The sequence below is a fragment of the Sciurus vulgaris genome (assembly GCF_902686455.1).
Source record: "Sciurus vulgaris genome assembly, chromosome: 11".
Lineage (NCBI taxonomy): Eukaryota > Metazoa > Chordata > Mammalia > Rodentia > Sciuridae > Sciurus > Sciurus vulgaris.
The window spans coordinates 16,494,393-16,520,239 of record NC_136472.1 but is presented as its reverse complement, the minus strand read 5'-3'; the positions used below and the strand labels follow the sequence as shown (position 1 = coordinate 16,520,239).

The following is a 25,847-nucleotide window of genomic DNA, read 5'->3' as shown; positions in this document are numbered from 1 at the left end:
AATTGTATATTTCTTCTGTCAAGTGTCTGTTTAGTTCCTTAGCCCATTTATTGATTGGGTTATTTGTTGTTTTTTTGTTTTTTGTTTTTTTTTTTTTTGGGTGTAAAGTTTTTTTGAGTTCTTTATATATCTTGGATATTAATGCTCTATCTGAGGTACATGTGGTAAAGATTTTCTCCCATTCTGTAGGCTCTCTCTTCACATTATTTATTGTTTGCTGAGAAGAAGTATTTTAGTTTGAATCCATCCCATTTATTGATTCTTAATTTTACTTCTTGTGCTTTAGGTGTCTTGTTAAGGAAATCAGGTCCTAAGCTGACATGATGATGATTTGAGCCTACTTTTTCTTCTATTAGGTACAGGGTCTCTGTTCTAATGCCTGTCTTTGATCCACTTTGAATTAATTTTTGTGCATGGTGAGAGACAGAGGTTTAATTTCATTTTGTTACATATGGATTCCCAGTTTTCCCAGTACCATTTGTTGAATAGGCAATCTTTTCTCTAATGAATATTTTTGGTGCCTTTGTCTAGTATGAGAATACAGTATTCATGTGGGTTTGTCTCTGTGTCTTTTATGCTGTACCATTGGTTTACCCATTTTGGTACCAGTACCATGCCGTTTTTGTTACTATTGCTCTGTAGTATAGTTTAAGATCTGGTATTGTGATGCCTCCTGCTTCACTCTTTCTGCTAAGGATTGCCTTGGTTATTCTGTGTCTCTTATTTTTCCAAATGAATTTCATGATTACCTTTTCTAGTTCCATGAAGAATGTCATTGGGATTTTAATAGGAATTGCATTGACTCTGTATAAGACTTTTGGTAGTATGGCCATTTTGGGAGATCTTTCCATCGTCTAAGGTCTTCTTTAATTTCTTTCTTTAGTGTTCTGTAGTTTTCATTGTAGAGGACTTTCACCTCTTTTGTTAGATTGATTCCCAAGTATTTTATTTTATTTTTTTTTTGAGGCTATTGTGAGTGGGGTAGTTTTCCTAATTTCTCTTTCAGTGGATATGTTGCTTATGTATAGAAATGCATTTGATTTATGGGTATTGATTTTAAATCCTGCTACTTTGCTGAATTCATTCATGAGTTCTAGAAGTTTTCTGGTGGAATTTTTTTTGATCTTCTAAATATAGAATTATGTAATCAACAATTAGTGGTAGTTTGAGTTCTTCTTTACCTATTTGTATCCCTTTAATTTCTTTGGTCTGTCTGATTGCTCTGGCTAGTATTTCAGGGACGATATTGAATAGAAGTGGTGAAAGAGGGCATCCCTCTCTTGATCCAGTTGTCAGAGCTTTCAATTTTTCTCCATTTAGAATGATGTTGACCTTGGGTTTAGCATAGATAGCTTTTACAATGTTGAGGTATGTTCCTACTATCCCTATTTTTTTCTAGTGTTTTGAACATGAAGAGGTGCTGTATTTTGTCAAATGCTTTTTCTGTATCTATCGAGATAATCATGATTCTTGTTTTTAAGTCAAGACATGTGACGTATTACATTTATTGATTTCCCTGTGTTGAACCAACCTTGCATCCCTGGGATGAAGCCCTCTGAATCATGGTGCACTCTTTTTTTTTTTTTTATTGTATGCACTATCTTTTTAATATATTTTTGTATGTAATTTGCCAGAATTTTTGAGAATTTTTGCATCTATGTTCATCAGGGATATTGGTCTGAAGTTTTCTTTTCTTGGTGTGTCTTTGGTTTTGGTATCAGGGTGATACTAGCTTCATAGAACGAGTTTGTATGGGTTCCCTCCTTTTCTATTTCATGGAATAATTTCAGACCAATAATTTATTGGTGTTAATTCTTCTTTGAAGGTTTTGTAGAACTTGACTAGAACCATTTGGTCCTGGGCTTTTCTTTGTTGGTAGGCTTTTGATGGCATCTTCTATTTCAGTGCTTGAAATTGATATGTTTAAATTATGTATGCACTCTGGCATCATTTTGGATAGATAGTATGACTCTAGAAATTTGTCAATATCTTCAAGTTTTTCTATTTTTTGGAGTATACATTTTCAAAATTTGAATTATCTTCTATATTTCATTAGTGTCTTTGGTGATATTTCCTTTTTCATCACGAATTTTAGTAATTTAATTTTCTCTATCTTATCTTTCTCTTTGTTAGTGTGGCTAAGAGTTTATCAATTTTGTTTATTTTTTCAAAGAACCATCTTTTTGTTTTGTGAATATTTTCCTTTTGTTTCAGTTTCATTGATTTCAGCTCTGATTTTAATTATTTCCCATCTTCTGTTGCTTTTGGTTTTATTTGCATTTATTTGTTATTTGAGCCCAATGCAATGAATGAAGTTTCCTCTTAGTACTGCCTTCATAGGGTCCCAGAGATTTTGATATGTTGTATTGGTGTTCTCATTTATCTCCAGTTATTTTTGTATTTACTCCCTGATTTCTTCTGCTATCCATAGCATGCTATTTAGTCTCCAGCTGTTGGAGTAGCTTCTATTTTTATTTTATCATTGATTTCTAATTTCATTTCATTATGATCTAATAGAATGTAGGGTAGTATTTCTATTTTTTTTGTAGTTGCTGAGAATTGCTTTGTGGCATAACACATGGTCTATTTTAGAGAAGGTTCCATGTGCTTCTGAGAAGAAAGTATATTTGTTCAATGATGGACGAAATGCTCTATAAATGTCTGTTAAGTCTAAGTAATTGATTATATTATTTAATTCTATAGTTTCTTTGTTTAGTTTTTGTTTGGAAGATCTAGCCAGTGCTGAGAAAGGTGTGTTAAGTCACCCAGTATTATTGTGTTGTGGTCTATTTGATTCTTGACATTGAGAAGTGTTTGAGGTAAGTAGATGCTCCATTGTTTGGGGCATGCATATATATATATATATATATATATATATATATATATATATGATGGCTATATCTTGTTGATGTATGCATCCCTTGAGTAGTATGAAACGTCCTTTTTATCCCTTCTGACTAACTTTGGTTTGAAGTCCACTCTGTCTGATATGAGGATGGAAACCCCTGCTTGCTTATGTGGTCTATGTGAGTGATATGTTGTTTCCTAAGAGGTGAGTCTCTTGAAGACAGCATATTGTTGGGTCTCTTTTTAAAATCCAGTTTGAATGTCTTTTGATTGATGAGCTTAGTCCTTTAACATTTAGGGTTATTATTGAGATATGATTTGCATTCCCTGTCATTTTAAAAAAATTTTGTTTTTTAACTTGACTTAATTTCTCTTTTGATTGAACTTTCCTTTAGTGTAGTTCCTCCCTTCGCTGGTTTCCATTTTTTTAAATTTCCTCCTCATGGGATATTTTACTGAGATTGTTCTGTAGTTCAGGCTTTCTAGTTATGAATTCTTTTAGCTTTTGTTTATCATGGAAGGCTTTTATTTCATCTTCAAATCTGAAGCTTACTTTTGCTGGATGTAAAGTCCTTGGTTGGCCTCATTTTCTTTCCCGTCTTGATATGTATTATTTCTCCTGGCACTGAGGGTCTGAGTTGAGAAATCAGCTGAGATTCTAATTGGTTTCCCCCATTTCATTTAATTTTTTAATCTCACAACCTTTAAAATTCTATCTTTATTCTGTATGTTAGTCATTCTCATTATAATGTGCCTTGGTGAGTCTGCTGTAATTTTGTACATTTGGCGTCCTGGAAGCCTCTTGTAGTTGATTTTCCATCTAATTCTTTAGATTTGGGATGTTTTCTGATATTATGTCATTGAAAAGATTGTGCATTCCTTTAGTTTGTATCTCCACCCCTTCATCTATTCTGATAAATGTTTTTATTTTATTTTATTTTTTATTATGATTTATTTTTATTGTAAACAAATGGGATACATGTTGTTTCTGTTTGTACATAGAGTAACAACATACCATTTGCGTAATCATACATTTACATAGGGTAATGATGTTTGATTCATTCTGTTATTTTTCCTCCCCCCACCCCTCTTTTCCCTCTATACTGTCCCTCCTTCCTCCATTCTTGCCCCCCTCCCACCCCCCATTATGTGTCATCATCCACTTATCAGCGAGATCATTTGTCCTTTGGTTTTTTGAGATTGGCTTATCTCACTTAGCATGATATTCTCCAATTTCATCCATTTACCTTCAAATGCCATAATTTTATTATTCTTTATAGCTGAATAATATTCATCCATTCATCAATTGAAGGACATCTAGGTTGGTTCCATAGTTTGGCTATTGTGAATTGAGCACCTATGAACATTGATGTGGCTGTATCTCTATAGTATGCTGATTTTAAGTCCTTTGGGTATAGGCCGAGGAGTGGGATAGCTGAGTCAAGTGGTGGGTCCATTCTAAGTTTTCTAAGGAATCTCCACACTGCTTTCCAGGGTGGCTGCTCTAATTTGCAGCCCCACCAGCAATGTGTGTACCTTTTTCCCCACATCCTCTCCAACACCTGTTGTTGCTTGTATTCTTGATAATTGACATTCTAATTGGGGTGAGATGGAATCTTAGTGTAGTTTTGATTTGCATTTCTGTTATTACTAAAGATGGTGAACAATTTTTCATATATTGTTGATTGCTAGTAGATCTTCTGTGAAACGTCTGTTCATATCCTTAGCCCATTTGTTGAGTGGGTTATTTGTATTCTTCGTGTAGAGTTTTTTGAGTTCTTTATATACTCTGGAAATTAGTGCTCTATCTGAAGTATGAGTGGCAAAGATTTTCTCCCACTCTGTAGGCTCTCTCTTTGCAATGCTGATAGTTTCCTTTGCTGAGAGAAAGCTATTTAGTTTGAATCTATCCCAGTTATTGATTCTTGCTTTTATTTCTTGTGCTATGGGAGTCCTGTTAAGGAAGTCTGATCCTAAGCCAACAAGTTGAAGATTTGGACCTACTTTTTCTTCTATAAGATGCAGGGTCTCTGGTCTGATTTCAAGGTCCTTGATCCGTTGTGAGTTGATTTTTGTGCAGGGTGACAGATAGGGGTTTAGTTTCATTCTATTGCATATGGATTTCCAATTCTCCCAGAACCATTTGTTGAAGAGGCTATCTTTTCTCCATTGCATATTTTTGGCCCCTTTGTCTAGTATGAGAAAATTGTATTTATTTGGGTTTGTGTCCGTGTCCTCTATTCTCTACCACTGATCTACCGGTCTATTTTGGTGCCAATACCATGCTGTTTTATAGTATAGTTGAAGTTCTGGTATTGCAATACCTCCTGTTTCATTCTTCCTGCTAAGGATTGCTTTAGCTATTCTGGGTTTCTTATTCTTCCAGATGAATTTCATGATTGCTTGCTCTATTTCTGTAAGGTACATCATTGGGATTTTAATTGGAATTGCATTGAATCTGTATAGCACTTTAGGTAGTATGGCCATTTTGACAATATTAATTCTGCCTATCCAAGAACATGGGAGATCTTTCCATCTTCTAAGGTCTTCCTCAATTTCTTTCTTCAATATTTTGTAATTTTCATTGTAGAGATCTTTTACCTCTTTGGTTAGATTGATCCCCAAGTATTTTATTTTTTTTGAGGCTATTGCAAATGGAGTTGTTTTCCTCATTTCCCTTTCAGCTGTTTCATCACTTGTGTATAAAAATGCTGCAGATTTATGCATGTTGATTTTATAGCCTGCTATTTTGCTGAATTCATTGATGAGGTCTAGAAGTTTTCTGGAGGAGGTTTTTGGATCCTCTAATTATAGAATCATGTCATCAGCAAATAGTGACAGCTTAAGTTCTTCTTTTCCTATTCATATCCCTTTAATTTCTTTAGTCTGCCTAATTGCTCAAGCTAGAGTTTCGAGGACAATGTTGAATAGAAGTGGTGAAAGAGGACATCCCTGTCTTGTTCCCGTTTTTAAAGGAATGGTTTCAGTTTTTCTCCACTAAGAATGATGTTGGCCATGGGCTTAGCATAAATAGCCTTTACAATGTTCAGGTATGTTCCTACTAACCCTATTTTTGCTAGTGTTTTGAGCATGAAGGGGTGTTGTATTTTGTCAAATGCTTTTTCAGCATCAATTGAAATAACCATATGATTCTTTTCGTTAAGTCTATTGACATGATGGATTACATTTATAGATTTATGGATGTTAAACCATCCTTGCATTCCAGGGATGAACCCCACTTGATCGTGCTGCATGATTTTCTTAATATGTTTTTGGATACGGTTTGCCAATATTTTGTTAAGGATCTTAGCATCTATATTCATCAAGGACATTGGTCTAAAATTTTCTTTCCTTGATGTGTCTTTTCCTGGTTTGGGTATGAAGGTGATATTAGCTTCATAGAATGAATTTGGTAGGGTACCCTCCTTTTCTATTTCCTGGAATACTTTGAGAAGTATTGGAATGAGTTCTTCTCTGAAGGTCTTGTAGAACTCGGCTGAGAATCCATCTGGTCCTGGGCTTTTCTTGGATGGTAGATTTTTAATGGCTTCTTGTATTTCATTGCTTGATATTGATCTGTTTAAATTGTGTGTGTCCTCCTGGTTCAGTTCTGGAGGAGCATATGTCTCTAGAAATTTGTCAATGTCTTCAGTAGTTTCTATTTTGTTGGAATACAGATTTTCAAAGTAGCTTTTTATGATGTTATTATCTCAGTGGTGTCTGATGTGATATTTCCTTTTTCATCATGCATTTTTGTAATTTGAGTTTTCTCTCTCCTTCTCTTTGTTAGTGTGGCTAAGGGTTTGTCTATTTTGTTTACTTTTCAAAGAACCAACTTTTTGTTTTGTCAATTTTTTGAATTGTTTCTTTTGTTTCAATTTCATTGATTTTAGCTCTGATTTTAATTATTTCCTGTCTTCTACTACTTTTGCTGTTATTCTGTTCTTCTTTTTCTAGGGCTTTGAGCTGTAATGTTAGGTCATTTAGTTGTTGACTTTTCATTCTTTTCTGGAATGCGCTCCATGCAATGAACTTTCCTCTTAGTACCAGTTTCATAGTGTCCCAGAGATTTTGATATGTTGTATTGTCATTCTCATTGACCTCTAAGAATTTTTTTATCTCCTCCCTGATGTTTTCTGTTATCCATGTTTCATTCAATAGCATATTATTTAGTCTCCAGGTGTTGGAGTAATTTCTATTTTCTATTTTGTCATTGATTTCTACTCTCAGTCCATTATGATCTAATAGAACACAAGGCAGTATCTCTATTTTTTTTTTTTTTTTTGCATTTCCTAAGGGCTGCTTTGTGGCACAACATATGGTCTATTTTTGAGAAGGTTCCATGTGCTGCTGAGAAGAAAGTGAATCCGCTCGTTGATGGATGGAATATTCTATATATGTCTATTAAGTCTAGGTTATTTATTGTATTATTGAGTTTTATGGTTTCTTTGGTTGGTTTTTGTTTGGAAGATCTATCTAGTGGTGACAGTGGTGCATTAAAGTCACCCAGAATTATTGTGTTGTGGTCTATGTGATTCCTGAAATTGAGAAGGATTTGTTTGATGTACAGGGATGCACCATTGTTTGGGGCATAAATATTTACTATTGTTATATCTTCCTGATTTATAGTTCCCTTAAGCAGCATGAAATGTCTTCCTTTATCCCTTCTGACTAACTTTGGCTTGAAGTCCACTCTATCTGATATAAGGATGGAAACCCCCACTTTTTTACTGAGTCCACGTGTGTTGTAGGTTTGTCCCATCCTTTCACCTTTAGTCTGTGGATGTCTTTTTCTATGAGATGACTCTCTTGCAGGACGCATATTGTTGGGTCTTTCTTTTTAATCCATTCTGCCAGTCTATGTCTTTTGATTGAGGAGTTTAGGCCATTAACGTTCAGAGTCATTATTGAGATATGATTTGTATTCCCAGTCATTTAGGCTTATTTTTGGTTTTTAATTTGGCTTGGTTGCTCCTTTGAGTGGTTTTTCTCTAAGGTAGTTCCTCCCTTTGCTGACTCACATTGTTGTTTTTCATTTCCTCCTCATGGAATATTTTGTTGAGAACATTCTGTAGTGCAGGCTTTCTATTTGTAAATTCTTTTAACTTTTGTTTATCATGGAAGGATTTTATTTCATCTTCAAATCTGAAGGTTAGTTTTGCTGGGTATAGGATTCTTGGTTGGCAACCATGTTCTTTCAGAGCTTGAAATATGTTGGACCAGGCCCTCCTAGCTTTTAGAGTCTGGGTTGAGAAGTCTGCTGCTATCCGTATTGGTCTCCCCCTATATGTAATCTGATGCTTTTCTCTCGCAGCCTTCACAATCCTATCTTTATTTTGAATGTTAGGCATTTTCATTATAATGTGCCTTGGTGTGGATCTGTTGTGATTTTGTGCATTTGGTGTTCTGTAAGCCTCTTGTATTTGATTTCCATTTCATTCTTCAGGTTTGGGAAATTTTCTGATTTCATTTCATTGAATAGGTTGTTCATTCCTTTGGTTTGTATCTTTGTGCCTTCCTCAATCCCAATAATTCTTAAATTTGGCCTTTTCATGATGTCCCATAGTTCTTGGAGATTCTGTTCATGATTTCTTACCATCTTCTCTGTTTGGGCAACTTTATTTTCAAGATTAAATATTTTGTTTTCATTGTCTGAGGTTCTGTCTTCCAAGTGGTCTAGTCTTTTGGTGATGCTTTCCATTGAGTTTTTTATTTGGTTTGTTTTTTCCTTCGTTTCAAGAATTTCCATTTCTTTTTTTTTTAGAATCTCTATCTCTTTGTTGAAATGATCTTTTGCTTCCTGCAGTTGCTCTTTCAGCTTATTGGTATTATCATTCATTGCCTGCATTTGCTCTCTTATCTCATCCTTTGCTTCGCGAATCATCTTAATCATGTATAATCTGAAGTCCTTTTCTGACATTTCTTCTAACATACTGTCATTGGATTCTATTACTATAGAATCTAGATTTGTTTGGATCATTTTCTTCCCTTGTTTTTTCATGTTGTTCATGTATCTTCCCCTCTAGTGCTGCAGATCTAGGGTATTGCAGATTTCCCCCTATAGGCTTGTAGTGGCCCTATAGGTGTCCAAAACCCTTTCTTTAAGGGGAGATCAATATTAGTAGTGCCCAATTCAGACACTATGCAATCCTAGACCAAATAGCCCCTATGAGGACAATAACACAATTGTCATAATAAACAGAATGAGTTAAAATATTATCTTCAGTAAAACAAACAGATTTGCAATAAGGTCTGCAGTTTCTAATGGAGGACAAAGAGGATGCAGAGGGATGTAGAATGTGGCTGTTAATGGGATAAGAAAAGAATATACAGAAGTTCTAGGTAATAGAAAGAGTGAGAGTATAATCAAAAGAAATTGGATGTTAGCATGCAAAAAAGGGAGAAAGAGACTCTGAGGGAACAGGTAAACAAAAAGAAAAGAGAGCAAGAAAAGTAAAGAAATAAAAACTTAAATTTTTTTCAATAAGGAGAAAAAAGAAAATCTACAGTATAACAGTCATATAGTAATGAAACTTCCCAGAGTTCAGTAGCCTGATGCAGGAGAGGTACCTGACAATGAGCTTCAAACCTCCAGCAGGCATCTCAGGATGGGATTTGCCCCACCTAAAGATGGGAGATACGGCTTCCAGGATTATCCAAGATGGCCACTCTGGCTTCCAAATGTGTTGGGAAATGGTGAGCTGCAGCTCAGCGTGTGGACGTGGTCAACTGGAGGTCCTGGAGGTGGGACACAGTTGGTCAGGCAGGGGTCCTCGAGGTTGGGCGTGTTTGGTGTGGTTGTGGGATCCTGGAGGCCAGGTGCAATCAGTCAGTCTAGGGTTCCGGTGATAGGGCGCAGCCAGTTGGTCTGGGGGTCCTGGTGGCAAGGAGCTGTCAGTCGATGTGAGAGCCCCAGAGGCAGGGAGTGATCGGTCAGGCTGAGGAATCCTGGAGACGGGGCTCAGTCAGTCTGGCCAGGAGTCCTACAGGGCCTGGTTGTTGTCTCAAAATGGCGGTAGCCACGTGTAATCAAACCTGCAGGTACTGTAACAGTGAACTTCCAGGCAATAGCAGGCAGCTGGTGCTCCACTGGTGGTTGGCGATCAGTTTGCTGACTGTTGTTGGCCGATCGGGAGGTGAACCTCGTGCGTTGGGTGATGGATAGGTGTAAGGCAGGCAATGGATAGGCGAGAGACAGGAAAATGGAGGATGATAGATGCCTGACAGTGAGCAATCTGCACTCAAAAAAGGTGTTGATATGCTGGCAGACTGCAGGTGATCACACAGACAAATGGGGTAAACAGCAGGGGATTGATAAGAAGCAAAAACTGCCTCACCAAGAAACAGATATCCTCTGCTTGAAACCGGAGTTATGGAGCGACAAGGAATGCAGCCTCCCTCTAGTCTGCCATCTTGGATCTCCCCGATAAATCTTAAATTTGGTCTTTTCATGTTATCTCATATTTCTTGGAAGTTCTGATCATGGGTTCTTAAAATCTTCTCTGTGCAGTTGACTTTGTTTTCAAGAATATATATTTTATCTTCATTGTCTGAGCTTTTGTCTTCCAAGCGGTCTAGTCTTTTGTTGATACTTTCCATTGAATTTTAAATTTGGTTTATTGTTTTCTTGAGGTTTTTGAGGATTTCTGCCTGATTCCTTTTTATAATCTCTGCCTCTTTATTGAATCAATCTTAACTTTTTTTATTTTCTCCCCAGTACCAGTACCATCCTTTATTTGGAAGATCAATCTAACTATGTATTTTCTTTTTTCTTTCCTTTTCTTTTGCAGTGCTGGGCATTGAACCCAGGGCCTTGTGCTTACGAGGCAAGCATGCTACCAACTGAGCTATATCCCCAGCCCCAACTATGTATTTTCTAAACTCCTTCTCTGACATTTCTTCTACTGTGTCATCTATAAATTTTATTGTTGTAACATCTTGGTTTGTTTGAGGTGCTTTGTTCCCTTGTTTTTTCATATTGTTTGTGTGTCTTCTCATCTAGTGGTATGGAGCTGAGGCAGTGCAGATTCTACCCTGTAGTCTTATAGTGTCCTTGAAGGCTTACGTGTCCTCACCTTTAAGGAGGAGACCAATGTTAACAGTACCCAATGCAAGCAATATACCACCTTAAATCAAAGCTCCTATTAAGGTGTTTACAATCTTGTCACAATAAACAGAAATGAAGTGTTTAATTACTGTCTACAATATAAGTAGTAAGTTTGCTAAAAGGGTTTATCTTTTTAAATGATGGACAATGAGGGAACAGAAATAGTGTAAGATGTGATGTGTATGATGGAGAAGAGAAGAAATAGAGGTAAAAATTATAGTAAGAGTGAGGGAGGAATTAATTGTGGTTGACTATTAGTTTGAGAGAAGTGAGAAAGAGAATCCAGGGAGACAGGTAGGTGTGAGAAAAAATGTATACAGATTAAAAAAAAAAAGTGAAAATATAAGAATACAAAACAAAACTATCACATACTATTCAGACATCCCATTCAGTAAATTGATGCATGAAAAATATTTGGATTCAAAGATGGTAGAGGCATGAGAGAGAGAGAGCAAAAAAAAAAAAAAAAAAAAAAAAAAAAAAAAAAAAGGAAAGTCTCAATGGAAAATTGAAAGATTGCTACCATTGGCTTTGAAAAATTTTCTCATTTTCTCATCTTCCCTTCTCTGCTGCTAGGTGAGGTAGTCTGAAATCCGATGTTAGTTCCAGTCTAGTGGGTGCTGGATTGGTTGGGTGGGTAAGATGATAGTAAGATATCCTCACACCCTCTTACAGTCTTTCCACTCATTGGTGCTGACCCCTTCTGTCCCGGTGCACTTCATGACTCACTGAGTTGGAGAGAGCCCAGTTTTCTCCAGTTTCTTCAACCTGTGCTCCCCCAGGGAACTGCCAGTAGTCTCTAGCTTTCCACAGGCTTTCCAGACCCATAACACAAGACCAGCTGCAATCTGAGGGACCTGGGCTTCAGCTTCCACAGGCCCTGTCTTGGGGCAGCCCTATGATCTCAAAGCCCTTCCAATGTGGAGACAGACCACCAGGGATACACTCACACAAAGGAGTGACTTTGCAAAGAAGCAGCCAGATGGGAGCCACTAACACACTGAGCAGAAAGACCTCAGGTGCAGCCAGACCTTCAGGTACTCAATATATCTCCAGGCCCTGGCCTGAGTCCCCAGACCAAGGTGGCCCTGCTCAGAGATGTCAGTGATGGTGACAGCAAACCCACAGGCCCTGGTTGTTGCCCCAAGATGGTGGCAGCTATGTGTAAACAAACCTGTGGGTACTGTGACAATGAATTTCCAGGCAACAGTGGGCATCAGGTGATGGGTCTGTGGGTAGCCTGCAGGCTAATGACAGACGATCAGCAGGGGGACAATGGGCGGGTGGGTAGGTGAAAGGCAGGTGATAGGCAGGCAAGAGGTGGGCAAATGGGCAAATGATGGATGATAGGCGGCAGTCAGTGAGTGATCTACACTCAAAAGGCAGATCTTATGCTGGCAGATGAATGGGGGTAAACAGCAGGGGATCGGTGGGCAGCAACGACTGACTGCCTTGCAAACAGTATTTTCTCTGCTTGAATCCCAAATTAGGGAGGGTCAAGGAATGCAGCTTCCCTCCAGTCCACCATCTTGGATCTCTTCTACTGGTGTTTTTAACACCACTTATAAGATGATGATTTTACCAAGTGTTGAATTGGCCAGGAACACATGAAGCCATGTGTTTACAAAATTTCATATTTATGTTCTGGGCAGAAAATAAAACTATATTTTCCCATCTGCTTTGCTGTAATGTCAAGGCCATAAGACTGGTTTCAGGACAAACGTGGGATAAAGTGATGAGAGTCAGCCTTGGATAGGTCCTTCAAAATACTCTACCTAATCTTGACCAAAAGATTGACAGGGTAGCATTCCAAGACATAAGGGGCACAGAGACCAAACCAATGGATGGGTAGGAGTTTCCCTGGAGTCACCTTATATATCTCCAATTAAGCATAGATAAAAACCTTTGTGGTATTATGGTACCGACATTTTGGGTTTTATTTGTTACAATAGCATAAATTGTCTGCCTAAAACATATTCTGACTGTTAATCCATGTAAGACCTACCATGTCGCCAGGCACCTAATTGCCACACAAATATTCTCCTAAAGAATATTAGATTAGATAAAGTTTTACTAAATGTCATTATCATAATGTTCTAGTCCTGACTCCCATTGCAAGCATCGTCTAAAAGTGTAGTTTATAAGTTAAATAATGTGGATGATAGGAGGAGAAATTTAGCAAATATTTGCTTAATGAAAGAAGAGAAAAGTGAGAAAATGTCACAGTCACCTCCTCAAAAGTGTTTTAAAAGAATTATTCATATTTAGAATAAAGTACAAAATTAAACATGCTCATTAAAATGTTTTCAAAAACTTTTAAGACAAAAGGAAAATATTTTTTCCCATTGTGCTACTGCTGTAATATAACTTATTTACATTTTTGTGCATTTTTCTGCTATTCCAGTTTATTGCATGAATGCAGTCACACAGTGGCTGTTCTGGCCTGCTGTCCTATGTTCTTACACAGTGTGCTTAAGTATAATTTTTAATGGCTGCATCAAAATCCCTTTAGGGGAAAATTCATTGAATCCTTTTTCACTCTTGAACATTTAGGCTAGTTCTAATTTTTTTTTTCATACATGATGCTGTGATAGACCAGTTTGTTTAATAAGAGCTTCTGTATCTAGAATAATTTTCTTCAGGAAGAGCTGAAAAAAGGCTTTGTAATAATCCACAAATCTGAGGGTGGAGCCAACTCAGTTCAACTCTGTCCTACTCAGTTCAGGTGAGACTTTGCATTAGTTCAAGAGCATACTTCCCAATCCAATGTTAAGCCCTGAATTAGGTCTTAGAGTTCAACTTTTTCATTTGTGTGATTCTCTAAAACACATATACTTGCCATAGCAGCTACGTAAAAAGGGTTTTGAATCATGTCCCAAAACACAGTTTCTGATATAATGCTGTAACTGTCCAAACATCACACACACATACACCTCCCTGCATACCCAGACACCTTTGGGAACTATGAGACATGCAAATATGTCTTGCTAGAAAACTGATGTATGAGGAGAGGTCTCTCTTGATCCTGAAGCCTGAGACAGCTCAGCAAAATGTAGTTGCAATAAGATATAAGAATATCTTTATCCTGGCAATCTTTCTTTTTGGAATAGGAGGAGGGAACTGAGTCACATATTATCCACTCCCATGTCACTAAATCAGAGGCAAAATAAAAATGATTGCATTTCCCCTTTCTGATGTATCCTGGAAGCTGGTGAACTACCAATAAAGACTTAACCTGTGGCTGTGGTGTAACTGAAATATCCTTTGTGTTGGTGAGGAATCCCTGATGTTGAATCCACACTCTCACATAGCTAATTAACTTATTTTTCCATGTACCATATCCTTCATTTGAGACATGGGAACATTTTAACAATGGCCATTAACAATATGGTGTCAAGGATTCAGTACCGTAATGGATAATAAGATGCTCATAAACTAAAATGCTCTGTACAAAAAACATTTACGTTTCTCACTTTCATATTCTTCAGAACCAGGTCTGCTCTAGGCCAATTTTTCAGGTGATTCGGAAAATACTATGCCTTCCTCATTCCAACAACAAGCTCTGGGGACTCAGCAGAGAGAGTTGTTGACCTGGAGCTTCCTCTGCAGGGCATCTTTTACCTCCTTGTTGCGGAGGCTATAGATGAAGGGATTGAGCATTGGAATTATTATGGTGTAAAAGACAGATACAACTTGTCCATTGGAATCACTAGAGGATCCATGGGGTTGGACATAGGTGAAAATCACAGTGCCATAGAAAATGGCAATGGCCAGGAAGTGTGAGGCACATGTGGAGAGGGCCTTCTTGCGCCCAGCTGCTGAGCGCATCCTGCCAATGGCAACCCACACCAAGCTGTAGGAGGTAAGGACAACTGTGGCTGGCAGAATGGTAACTAGTGAAGAGATGATATAGAGGACCATTTCTGCTGTGGCTGTGTTGGCACAAACTAGGTGGAGAAGGGGTTTGATGTCACAGAAGTAGTGTGGTACCTGGTTTGGCCCACAGAAAGGTAAAGCAAAGACGTTCCCAGTCTGAACAGTGGAATTGATGCCACCAAATGCATAGGAAGCAGCCACCAACTGCATACATGACCCCTTGGTCATGAGAGAACTATAATGGAGGGGTTGACAGATGGCCATGAAGCGGTCATAGGCCATGGAAGCTAGTAGGAAGCTCTCAGTTGTCGCATGCATCACAAAGAAGGCCATTTGTACCACACATCCCTCAAAAGAAATGGACTTGTCAGATGCCAGCAAGTTGACCAAGAGCTTGGGTGTGACCACAGAAGAATAACAAATATCAATGAAAGAAAGGACACTGAGGAAGAAATACATGGGACTATGGAGACGGCAATCAGTGAAGATAAGTGCCATCATTCCCAGGTTTCCCACAAGTGTCATGACATAGATGAGCAGGAAGGCAACAAAGAGAAGCTCCTGGAGGTCCGGGTAATTGGAGAATCCCAGCAAGATGAACTTGGTTACCGGGGTGTGGTTGCTGCTAGCAAGGGCTAGTTCTTCAGATGTCATCTGCAGAGGTGACAATTGATAAGAACTCAAACAGTATTTCTTGAGTATGCCCACCACTGTGCAAGGCCAAATGAGGGGAAACACCCCAAAGTTTTAGGCTCCCTTCACAGAGGTAAAGGAAAGCATCGCTTCCAAGAGTGTGTTGGAAAGCACAAGGCTGGGAAGCCGTATCGACATGGATGTTAGTTACCATTGTGGCACTTACTGGTCACGAGTCCTTGGAGAAGCGGTGTCTGTGCCTTAGTTTCTTCATGTGTGAAATGAGGAAAATATGCCTCCTCTCAGGATTTCTGTGTGCTCTAGATGAAGAACCGAAAGTATGATCTCTAAATGTGAGGGACACAGTGTGTGGCATCCTCCCTAATCTCTTGTGCCTCCTAATATACAGTATGACCACAGCTCCATTTGAACCTATTCCATTGTGTTTTTTCAAAATGAAGATGTAATTCACATGGCATTCAATTCACCATTTTTAAAGTTTACTCTTCTGTGGTTTTTGGTGTATTGACAAGTCATGCAACCATCCTTGGTTTTTCATTCCTGAACATTCTCATCACCCAAAAGAGAAAATCCATGCCATTAGTAGCCTCTCCCAATTCTCCCCTTCCCCCAGTTCTGGAAACCATTAATCTATATTCTGTCTCTATGGATTTGCCTCATTATGGACATTTATACAAATGGATTCATGTAACATATGTTCCATCCTCCCAAATTTGTACTTGGGGCTTGAACCCAGAGGCACTTAACCTCTGAGTCATGTTCTATACCCTTTATGTTTTAATATTTGAGATAATTTGCTGAGGGATTGCTAAACGGCTGTACTGGCTTTGAACTTGCAATCCTCCTGCCTGTCTCCTGAAGTGCTGGGATTACAAGTGTGTGCCACTATGCCTGGCAATATGTGCCCTTCTGTTTGTTTTCTTTCCTTCACCTTAACGTTCTGAAGGTTGATCCATGTTGTTCCCTGTATCAGAATTCATTCTGTTTTGCATGTAAACATCCCTCAGGACATTCCCTCCTCTGTGCCATAACCATCTTGGCCTCCACAAATCTACTGAATTGCCCATCACCTAGGAGATGGCAGCTTGGAAATGGTGTTTTGGTGCTTGCTTGATTGCCCTCCAAGATGCTTATTCATGAGAGGAGTGGAAATGCCAGAGGTCTTTCCTTCCTCCCCACACTTTCCACTCTCTTCTGTTTCCCTTCACCTTCCTCTTGGATGGTCTGGGCTACATCCTTAAAATTGGTCCTAGGAGAATATCACCATTCATGATCATTCATGTCAAGCAGGTTTATGTTGAGGATTAGGAGAAAGCATGGTGTTACTGTGCAGAAGAATATGGAGACAGAGCCTCACCTTTCTCCAAATGCTGTACCAGGTACAGGGCAGGGCAGGGCAGAAAGAGCACTGGACTGACACGATGGAGCTGCTTTCTAGTTCCTTCTGCTACCCATTTCCTCTCTTACCCTGGATGAGTCTCCTTTCTCTGGGCTTCTGATTTCTCGTTAGCAGAATCAAGGTTGTGAATAAGAGTGTTTGAAGTCACACCTGGTCCCTGCACTCCAGCAGCGAGTTCATCTTCCCTGAGCTTCCTGTCTGAATGTGGATCTTTGCGCCAGTGTGTTCCAGGTATACACAAAGAATCCATATGAACTTGTCTAGAAAAAAAGGTTGCTCTATACCTGAAAATTATGGAGAATTTATGAGGTTCTCCAGCTCACAAAGATCTCTCTAAGTACCTTGGTCACTCATAGCAGTAATCTCTGGCAAATATTTTGTAATGAAATTGCAAGTTCTGAGGAACCTTGTTAACAAAAATTAATATATGGGAATATAAAGAGTTCTGTTATGGTAATGCAGTTCAATGAACTGAGTTCCGTAGTTATGCCAGAAATCACACGATACGTCATCAAAATTATTTTTAATTTTTTTATCTATTACTTAGAAAAGATTCTCCCTCGGTTTTGTTGAAATGTTTTGCTCTTTCAACACTTAAAATTACTCAAATCACTTACAAGAATTTTATAGGCAGATATTAAAGTCATTTACTTTTTTAACACCTACATCTGAAATTATATCTTGGTATGGTATCCTAGAAAGTTTTTAAAAAATATTTTTAGTTTTAGATGGACACAATACCTTCATTTTATTTATTTTTATGTGGTGCTGAGAATCAAGTCCAGTGCCACAAGTGCTAGGGAAGCACTCGACCCCTGAGCTTCAACCCCAGCCCTAGAAAGCTTTTTGTATGATAGTGAAACTCCTGCTAGGAATATTGAGGATGCATTAGATGCATGCATTTCTTTTCAAAAGTGAGAGGAGGGCAATTGTGAGGGGATGGGGGAGATGATTAGTGAGCACAGCTTTCCTTACAAATGCATTCCCAAGAAAATGGGTTTTAGGAAAGGGTTGACACAGACACTGAGGTTCTGGAAAGAGATTCCCTTAAAATTGTTTTGCCTCTGAACACTTTGAAGAGTCTTCATTTACCCCCAGGGACACAGAAGCCCAGTTGTAGACTGTGACCTTAGAACTAGTCAGCTCCTGAACTTCCGGAATCCCCTTTCTACCCTTTCTGCCTCTCTTTCCACCCACAGTTGGGTCTGTGATCATGTGACAGTGGGAGAAGCACTAAGATGCTCCACAGCCTTCACAGATCAGCTATCTGTTTGTGGAAAAGGTCAGAATATGCATCTCTGAAAGTTGGGCTGATTCCTATCACCTGCTTCCATCTTGCAAGGTTTAACCAGCAAAGTCAAGTCAGTGTCTGGCCCTGGATTCCTGCTTCTCCACCAGCTGCCCCATGTCTTTCTGTCTACTCTTTCTTTTCTAACTTTCTTGAGAACTTAGTTTTATCCAAATCCTAATGTCCATGCATCTCTGATCTAGAAATGAATATTACCTCTTTCATCTTCTCTGACAGGGCAACCCAATCCCACAGTGACACTCCTTACTCTCATGGCAAAGCCATAATCAGCATTAATTTTAGGTTGAGCTCCTTGATCCTGCTCACCAGCAAATGAGGGTGTTTGTCCTCTTTCATGACCCCTCTCCCACTGTCTTCACATGGCCCAGGACTGTCCTGGACCTAACCCTGTACTGCTCCCACCCCAGCCCCCAAATCCTTTCAGAGCTGATCTGTGAACGACTCAGAGTTGTGGTGGCCTTGGCCAGGAGTCTTACAGCGAGACTCTCATTTCCTAGTACCTCCAGGGAAGTCCCTCCAGATCTCACAAAGCCACCCCTCAGCCTTGTAATCAGACTTTCCCCATCAAACTGAGACGTGTGTGGTTGTAATCTGGGGGCTGATTTCTGATCATCAAGATGTACTGAGAATTGTTCAACAGGGTTTTGTCAATGATAGCAATTGTTAAAAAATATTTGAATGCATGTAGTTCTTCCAAGTAGTTAAGGAGCTACTGTTCAAAATAGCATAAGACTTGCCTTTAACATCTTAAGTATTTTGTGATGTGAAAAACTCGCGGCCTCAAAACAGGAGTGGAGTTGGATGGTGCCCACTCTGCATTTGGAATCCACTGAGAGAAGGGGACAGAAGGTAGCAGTATCTGGGAAGACTTGAAGCTGAGAGAGCTGGGGTTGGAGTCTGGGGAACGAGGGAGGTCTGGTGAGGTGGAGGAGATGGGGAGCTGCCAGGGCTTGGCAGTGAGAATTAATCTCGGGAAACGTTTAGTAGGCATGGGTTCACTGGAGAGTAGGGGACCTGGTAGGGTTACTCAATCCCTCTGAGCTTGTTTTCCTTACTTTTTGTCAATGTGCTTAGCACAACTTCTGGAAGCAGGAGAGGCACCTGACATGCATTTATTCCCATACACTTGATCTACATTAACTTCCATTTCCACACAAGTTGAGACTATGGACAGGTAAAGAGTGAGCAGCGGGAAACAATTGCTTAGGAGCTCTGAATGCCCTGGGATCTCAGGAAATGCTTAGAGACTGACAGAACAGTGGATGCAGAGGGTGTGGATTTTAGGAGAGGGGAAGGAAGCAGAGAACAGGCAACCTCAGTGTCCTGAATCAGCTCTGGTGGAACTCAGAATTTCCAATAGGCAAACACCAACCTTGGTGGATGGTGCTCCCCAGCCTGATACACCTCCAAGGGGCTGAAGATCCTCTCAGCCAAGCCATGTGGGGTAGTGCTAGGGCTCCCTTTCATCCAACCTGTGTCTTTTAGGTTCTCCTGCCTATAGCTGTTTCTGTAGAACAGTCTCATTGGACCTGCTGATGAGACACAAGGCTCAGAGTGTGGTATCAGGGTTAAAGCCAGGGACACATCCTGGTCAGCTCCATCCCCTCTGGATCATGGTGGCTTTGGAGGCTTACAGATCTGGGGATGTCCTGCAAATACACCCACCTCTTTATCTGCTCCAGGGGTCTTGGAATGTTCAGCTTCAGGGAAGAAGAGATTGTGTGCTGTAGATTTTAGGCACTTGTTTTGGTCTTGAGGCAGAGAGGCAGGTGAGCAGCCCCTGGGGGTGCTGGGGTTTGTGGCATCCTGGGAACGTGGGAGTGCTGAGCAGGAACAGGTAGCAGCCTTCCTCCTCCTCCAGACTATGAAGTATGGTTGAAGAAAACCCGTCCTGGTCCTTGGGAGTTTGCAGGAAACTGGGGAACCGTTGACCCAGTTATTCAACACAATGACCCAGGGAACCTTTCCTGCTGGACACTGGGGGCTGGTGTGGCCCTAACAGTGCGCAGGAAGTTGGAGACTCTGAGTTCAGAGGAAGTGCGTGTGGTTTCGGGTAAGGGCCAGGAGCAAGTGCCTTTTCTTGTCATAATCTTTTGTTGCCATTGTCAAAGTCTGTGTCCCAGCAGTGTTGGAGCCCTGAGGGGAGCTGGGGACACATTAGGGCAGGGATTCTGAGGCCAGACCCTCCTAGGGAGTGCTCCTGGCTTTGGCCACTAGGGAATCTCTGAGGAGGCACCGGGGGGCCTTGTTAATGTAAAGAGTAGTTTACTTACATCAGCAGTTTAAAAAATGACCTTTTCAGAAATGAAGCTAAGGTCTAAGCACAGGAAATGCCAGTGGGCATGAGGAGGGGCCAAGGGGTTGGTTACCAGGAGTAAGCAGCTGATCACCTCCTAGTGATTTGTTTCTCTCTTAGTCAACATATGTCATTTCCAGAGTGTCTTTTTTTAAATTAAAAAAATGGAAGATGAAATTATATCTTTTTATTATGTATAAGCTGATATGTTGAAGTACACATACACTGTGGAATGATTCAATCTAGCTCACCTCACATAGTTACCATTTTTGTGGTGAGATCATTGAACATTGCTTCTTTTTGGTTTTTGAATACATACATTTTCAGAACTATTATTACCATGTTGTACAGTGTACCTCTTTATCTTATTCCTCCTAGTGAACTGTAGGATTGCATATCTTTATGTGTGTGTGTGTGTGTGTGTGTGTGTGTGTGTGTGTGTGTGTTTGGGGATTGAACCCAGGGCCTTGACAGGCAAGCGCTCTACCAACTGAGGTACATCCCCAGCCCATAAAATTGTATATCTTTTGACAAACAGGGGCTCATCATTCCCTCCTCCATAACCACCCCATCCTCTGGTTAACATAATTTTATTCTCTATTTCTATGAGATAAACATTAAAATTATTTTTATTTTTTATTTTTTCTACTGGGAATGAACATAGGGTAGTTTATAACTGAGCCACATCCTCAGGTTTTTCTATTTTTTATTTTGAGACGGCCTTGCTAAGTTGCCAAGGCTTTCTTTGGGCTTTTGATTCTCCTACCTCAGTCTTCCAAGTCATTGGGTTTACAAGCATGCAGCATCACACCTGACTAGGTCAACTCTTTTGAGATTCCATGTGTGAGTGAGATCATGATGTTTTTGTCGTTCTGTGCCTGGCTCATTTCTTTTAGCAGAATGTCCTACAGTTTCATCTGTGTTCTTGCAAAGGACAGAACATCATTCTTTTTTGTGGCTTAATAGTATTCCATTATGTACATATACCACATTTTCTCATTCGTTCATCTTTTTATGGAAACTTAAGTTGAGTCCGTATCTTGGCTATTGTGAACTGTGCTGCAATAAATATGGGAGTGCAGACATTTCTTCAATGTATGGGTTACATTTCCTCTGAATATATACCCAGTAGTGGGATTGCTGGATCATGTGGTAGATCTAGTTTTAATATTTCAAGATACCTTTGTGCAGTTTATCATGATGGCTGTACTAACTCACACATCCTCCAACAGTGTGTAAGGGGTCCTTTTCTCCATATACTTGCCACCCCTTGTTACTTTATGTCTTTTATTTTTATGGTTTTGCCTTTTAGAAAATAGCTATTCTCTAACAGGTGTGAGGTGGTAGGTCACTGTGGTTTTGATTTACATTTTCCTAAAGATTATTTTTTATTTTGAATCAGGGTCTCACTAAGTTGCTGAGACTGGCTTTGAACTCATGAACTCATGATCCTCCTGCCTCAGCCTGGTGAGTCCCTGGGATTACTGGGGTGCACCACTGTGCCCAGGTCTATTGTGTATTCTTGACACCTTTTTCAAAAATTAGTTGGCTGTAAATCTGTGGATTTATTTCTTGGTTCTTGATACTGTTTTGTTGCTTTATATGTGTGTTTTAATGGTAGTACAGTGCTAGTTTGGTTACTAAAAGTTAATAGTGTATTTTTAAGTAGGGTATGTGATGCCTCTAGCTCCCCCACCCCGCAGGAATATTTTAGTCATTGTGAGTCTCTTGTGGTTCTATGCAAATTTTAGGATTTCCCCCCATTTCTATCATTTGTCTTCTGATGGAGAATGTATGAATCTGGAGATCATTTTGGGAAATATTACATGATTACGCTAAGTGAAATAAATAATAAGTAAAAGGACAAATATTATATGGTCCCACTTACATGAGATACTTAGGCAAATTCTAGATACAGAAACTATAGAATAGAGATTACCAGGGGGAAATACAGAATTATAGCTTAATGGGCATGGAGTTTCTGTTTGGGACAATGAAAAAGTCCCAACAAGAAATAGTGTCAATGGTTGCACAATATTGTGACTCTATTATTTTGTATTTATCAGTGCATTATATACATAACAGTGGGGCTCCGCTTGATATGTTCATACATGCAGGAAACATAGTTTGCTCCAGTGAATGTATTGTATAACACTGAATTGATGCTTAAAAGTGGTTAAAATGCTAACTTCATGTTATGTACACTTTATCAGAATAAAGAAAAGGAAAAAGGAGGGGAGGCCATGGTCCTGACCTCTGGGCTTGCTGTAAGAGTTAACTAATGTCTCCCTTGTGAAAATGCCTGGCGGAGCACACGGCACCCACTGAGCAGGCAGATGCTGTGGCTGTGCCTTTCCTGGTTTCTTCTCCCTCATTTCCTTCATCATCCTCATCTGGTCTGTGTTGCTTTTTGAGTTCAGGGTCTGGGGACACCTTTCCTCTATCCAGAGAGGGGAAATCACCTACCCCCTGTCATTTCTAACCCTACCGGGGGCTGCCTTTCTCAGCTTGGGCTTCTTCACCCTGCCATGACTCCACAGGCATTTAGAAAGTTCCAGCCTATCTTAGTGTTAGCCTGGGGAGGACATGATTAGAAGGAAATCTGCCATCAGAACTAACTACTGTGTGTCCTGAGGCCAGGATGAGTTTGCAATGCCCATGTGACTGCTGCCTCCTCCCCATGGATGACCAAGTGCCAACTGGGAAGGACACAAAGCAGATGTAGAAATGAAGGTGCAAATGAGGATCCTCCCTGTTGTTCCAGCAGCATAAGCCCCAGGGAGCCAATTTACTGGAAGTTGGAGCACCCAGGGAAGGAGAAAGAGCATGGCTTTTGCAGTTAAACTGGTTAAGATCAACTGGCTTCATTGCTTTTGTAAATTGTATGTCCTTAGGTCCCTTAGCCTGAACTTTCCCCTTTACAAAACGGTGATGAAGTACTTGCCTTAAAGTGTGGTTCTGTAGAGCACAGGAGGCAATGTTCCTGAGGCGTGGATACCCCAAGTGCCTTCCTGCTCTATTGCAGAGTGGAATTAATGAAGCAGGTATTTTCTTGTGGCCCACGGAATGCAAAATCAAGGCAGGAAGAACCACTATTACTCAAGGAATGAGAGAGGAGAGAGTCAGAATGCGTGAGAAGATGGCAAATTCAGCAGAAGGAAAGAAATTTGGTGGTAGACTTGTTCTAGGCAGTGAGGAAGTAACCCCCAAAAGCCTAGGAGCTAGTTGACCAATATCACCTCAAGCTCACTGGCCAGATAAGTCCACATGGACATTTCTAACCAAGAAGATGACAGGGAAAGAGTAGCTGACTTATGAAGTCTCTCTATCTTGAGGCAGTCAAGGGAGAAAGGTTAGAAATTGTTGTGGTCTGTTACAGTGGGCTTAGGTTGTAGGGAAGACCGAAGTGGGTACTTAATCCACTGATGTCAGATGAGGGTCAAAAAGTGTGTCCTGGGTGCACTTGTATTGGGGTGTGTGATGGTTTGAATCTGGAATGCCCCGGAAGTCTCATGTTGAGTGGTGAGACTTTTGGGAAGTGATTGGATGGTGGGGGTTCTGACCTCATCAGTGGATTAATCCAGTGATGGATACTGAGAGGTGAGTCCAGTGATGGCCTACTGAGACGTGGAGGAAGCATGTCCTTGGGGGTGTTCCTGGAAGGCTTGATCTTCTCTCCAGCCCCTTCCTCTCTCTGTTTCTGCTTCCTGGCGTCCAGGAGCTCAGGTAGCTTTCTTTTTTTTCCCCCTCTCCTCTTCTTTCTTCCTTCTTTCCTTCCTTCCTTCCTTTTCTTCTTCCCTTTCCTCCTCCTCCTCTTCTTCTTCTTCTTCTTCTTCTTCTTCTTCTTCTTCTTCTTCTTCTTCTTCTTCTTCTTCTTCTTCTTCTTCTTCTTCTTCTTCTTCTTCTTCTTCTTCTTCTTCTTCTTCTTCTTCTTCTCCTTCTCCTCCTCCTCCTCCTCCTCCCCTCCCTTCCTTCCTTCCTTCCTTCCTTCCTTCCTTCCTCCCTTCCTTCCTTCCTTCCTTCCCTCCTTCCTCCCTTCCTCCCTCCTTCCTTCCTTCCTCTTTCTCCTTCCTCTCTCTCTCTCTCTCTCTCTCTCTCTCTCCCTCTCTCCGTGTGTGTGTGTGTGTGTGTGTGTGTGTGGTCACTGGGAACTGAATCCAGGATCTTGTTGATATATAGTTAGTTCCCTTAAGTTGTATGAAATGACATTCTTTGTCCCTTCTACTCTACTGAGTCTTAAAGTCAACTTTATCTAATATGAGGATCGAAACCCCTGCTTGTTTATGAGACCCATGTGAATAATATGTTTTTTTCCCTTCAGTGTATGGATGTCTTTGCATATGAGGTGAGTATCCTGAAAACAGGATATTGTTGAGTCATGTTTTTAAATCCAATCTGCCAGTCTATGTCTTTTGATTGATGAATTTAGGCTATTTATATTCAATGTCATTATTGAGAAATGATTTTTATTCCCTGTCATTTTGATTTATTTCTGGTTTTTGCTTTCAATTAGAGTCTCCTTTGCTTTACTGTTCCTTCAGTGTGGTTCCTCCCTTTGCTGTTTTTCACTTTTATTTTTCCTTTCTTCTTCATTAAATATTTTATTGAGAATGTTTGGTAGTGCAGCCTTTCTAGTTGCGAATTCCTTTAACTTTTGTTTAACATGCTAGTTTTTTATTTCATTGTCATTTCTGAAGCTGAATTTTGCTGGGTACATTATTCTCAGCTGGCATCCATTTTCTTTCAGAGCTTGGTATATATTATCCCAAGCCCTCCTAAGTCTGAGTGTCTGGGCTGAGAAATAAGCTGAGATTTGGGTTGTTTTTCCTCTAAATGTTACCTGCTACTTTTCTCTCACAGCCTTTAAATTATATCCTTATTCTGTACGTTAGGTATTTCCAAAATAATGTGCCTTGGTGTGGAGCTGTTGCAATTTTGTATATTTATGGTCCTGTAAACCTCCCGTATTTGATTTTCCATTTTATTCTTTAGGTTTGTAAAATTTTCTGATAATTCATTGAAAAGATTGTGCATTCCTTTTGTTTGTATCTCTGAGCCTTAATCTATCCCAATAAATCTTAAATTTGGTCTTTTTATGTTATCCCATTTTTCTTGGAAGTTCTGTTCATTGTCTCTTAACATCTTTTTTCTATGGTCAACTTTATTTTCCAGATTATATATTTTGTCTTCATTGTCTGAAACTCTGTCTTCCAAGTGATCTATTCTATTGGTGATGCTTTCCATTGATTTCTTAGTTTGGTTTACTGATTCCTTCAAGTCGATGGGATCTGCTTCATTTTTTTTTTTCAGAATCTCTACTGACTTTTCACTTCCTATATTTTCTTTCTGATTTCACTCT

General features: G+C 39.8%; 2 protein-coding genes across 2 annotated transcripts in view; one reads left to right on the top strand and one right to left on the bottom strand.

The window, feature by feature from the left end:
• LOC306638937 (olfactory receptor 6Q1) overlaps positions 1-25,847 on the top strand; it is a 186,547-nt gene that overhangs the window by 60,607 nt on the left and 100,093 nt on the right. The window lies entirely within an intron of this gene.
• LOC306638911 (olfactory receptor 5J3-like) lies at positions 10,652-20,587 on the bottom strand. The gene has a single exon (XM_079102366.1). The coding sequence runs from the start codon at positions 15,482-15,484 to the stop codon at positions 14,525-14,527; it is 960 nt and encodes a 319-aa protein (XP_078958492.1). The 5' UTR covers positions 15,485-20,587; the 3' UTR covers positions 10,652-14,524.

What these genes read in the sequence shown, in the direction of transcription:
- LOC306638911 (XM_079102366.1), bottom strand. Translation starts at nt 15,484, where the DNA reads ATGACATCTGAAGAACTAGCCCTTGCTAGCAGCAACCACACCCCGGTA.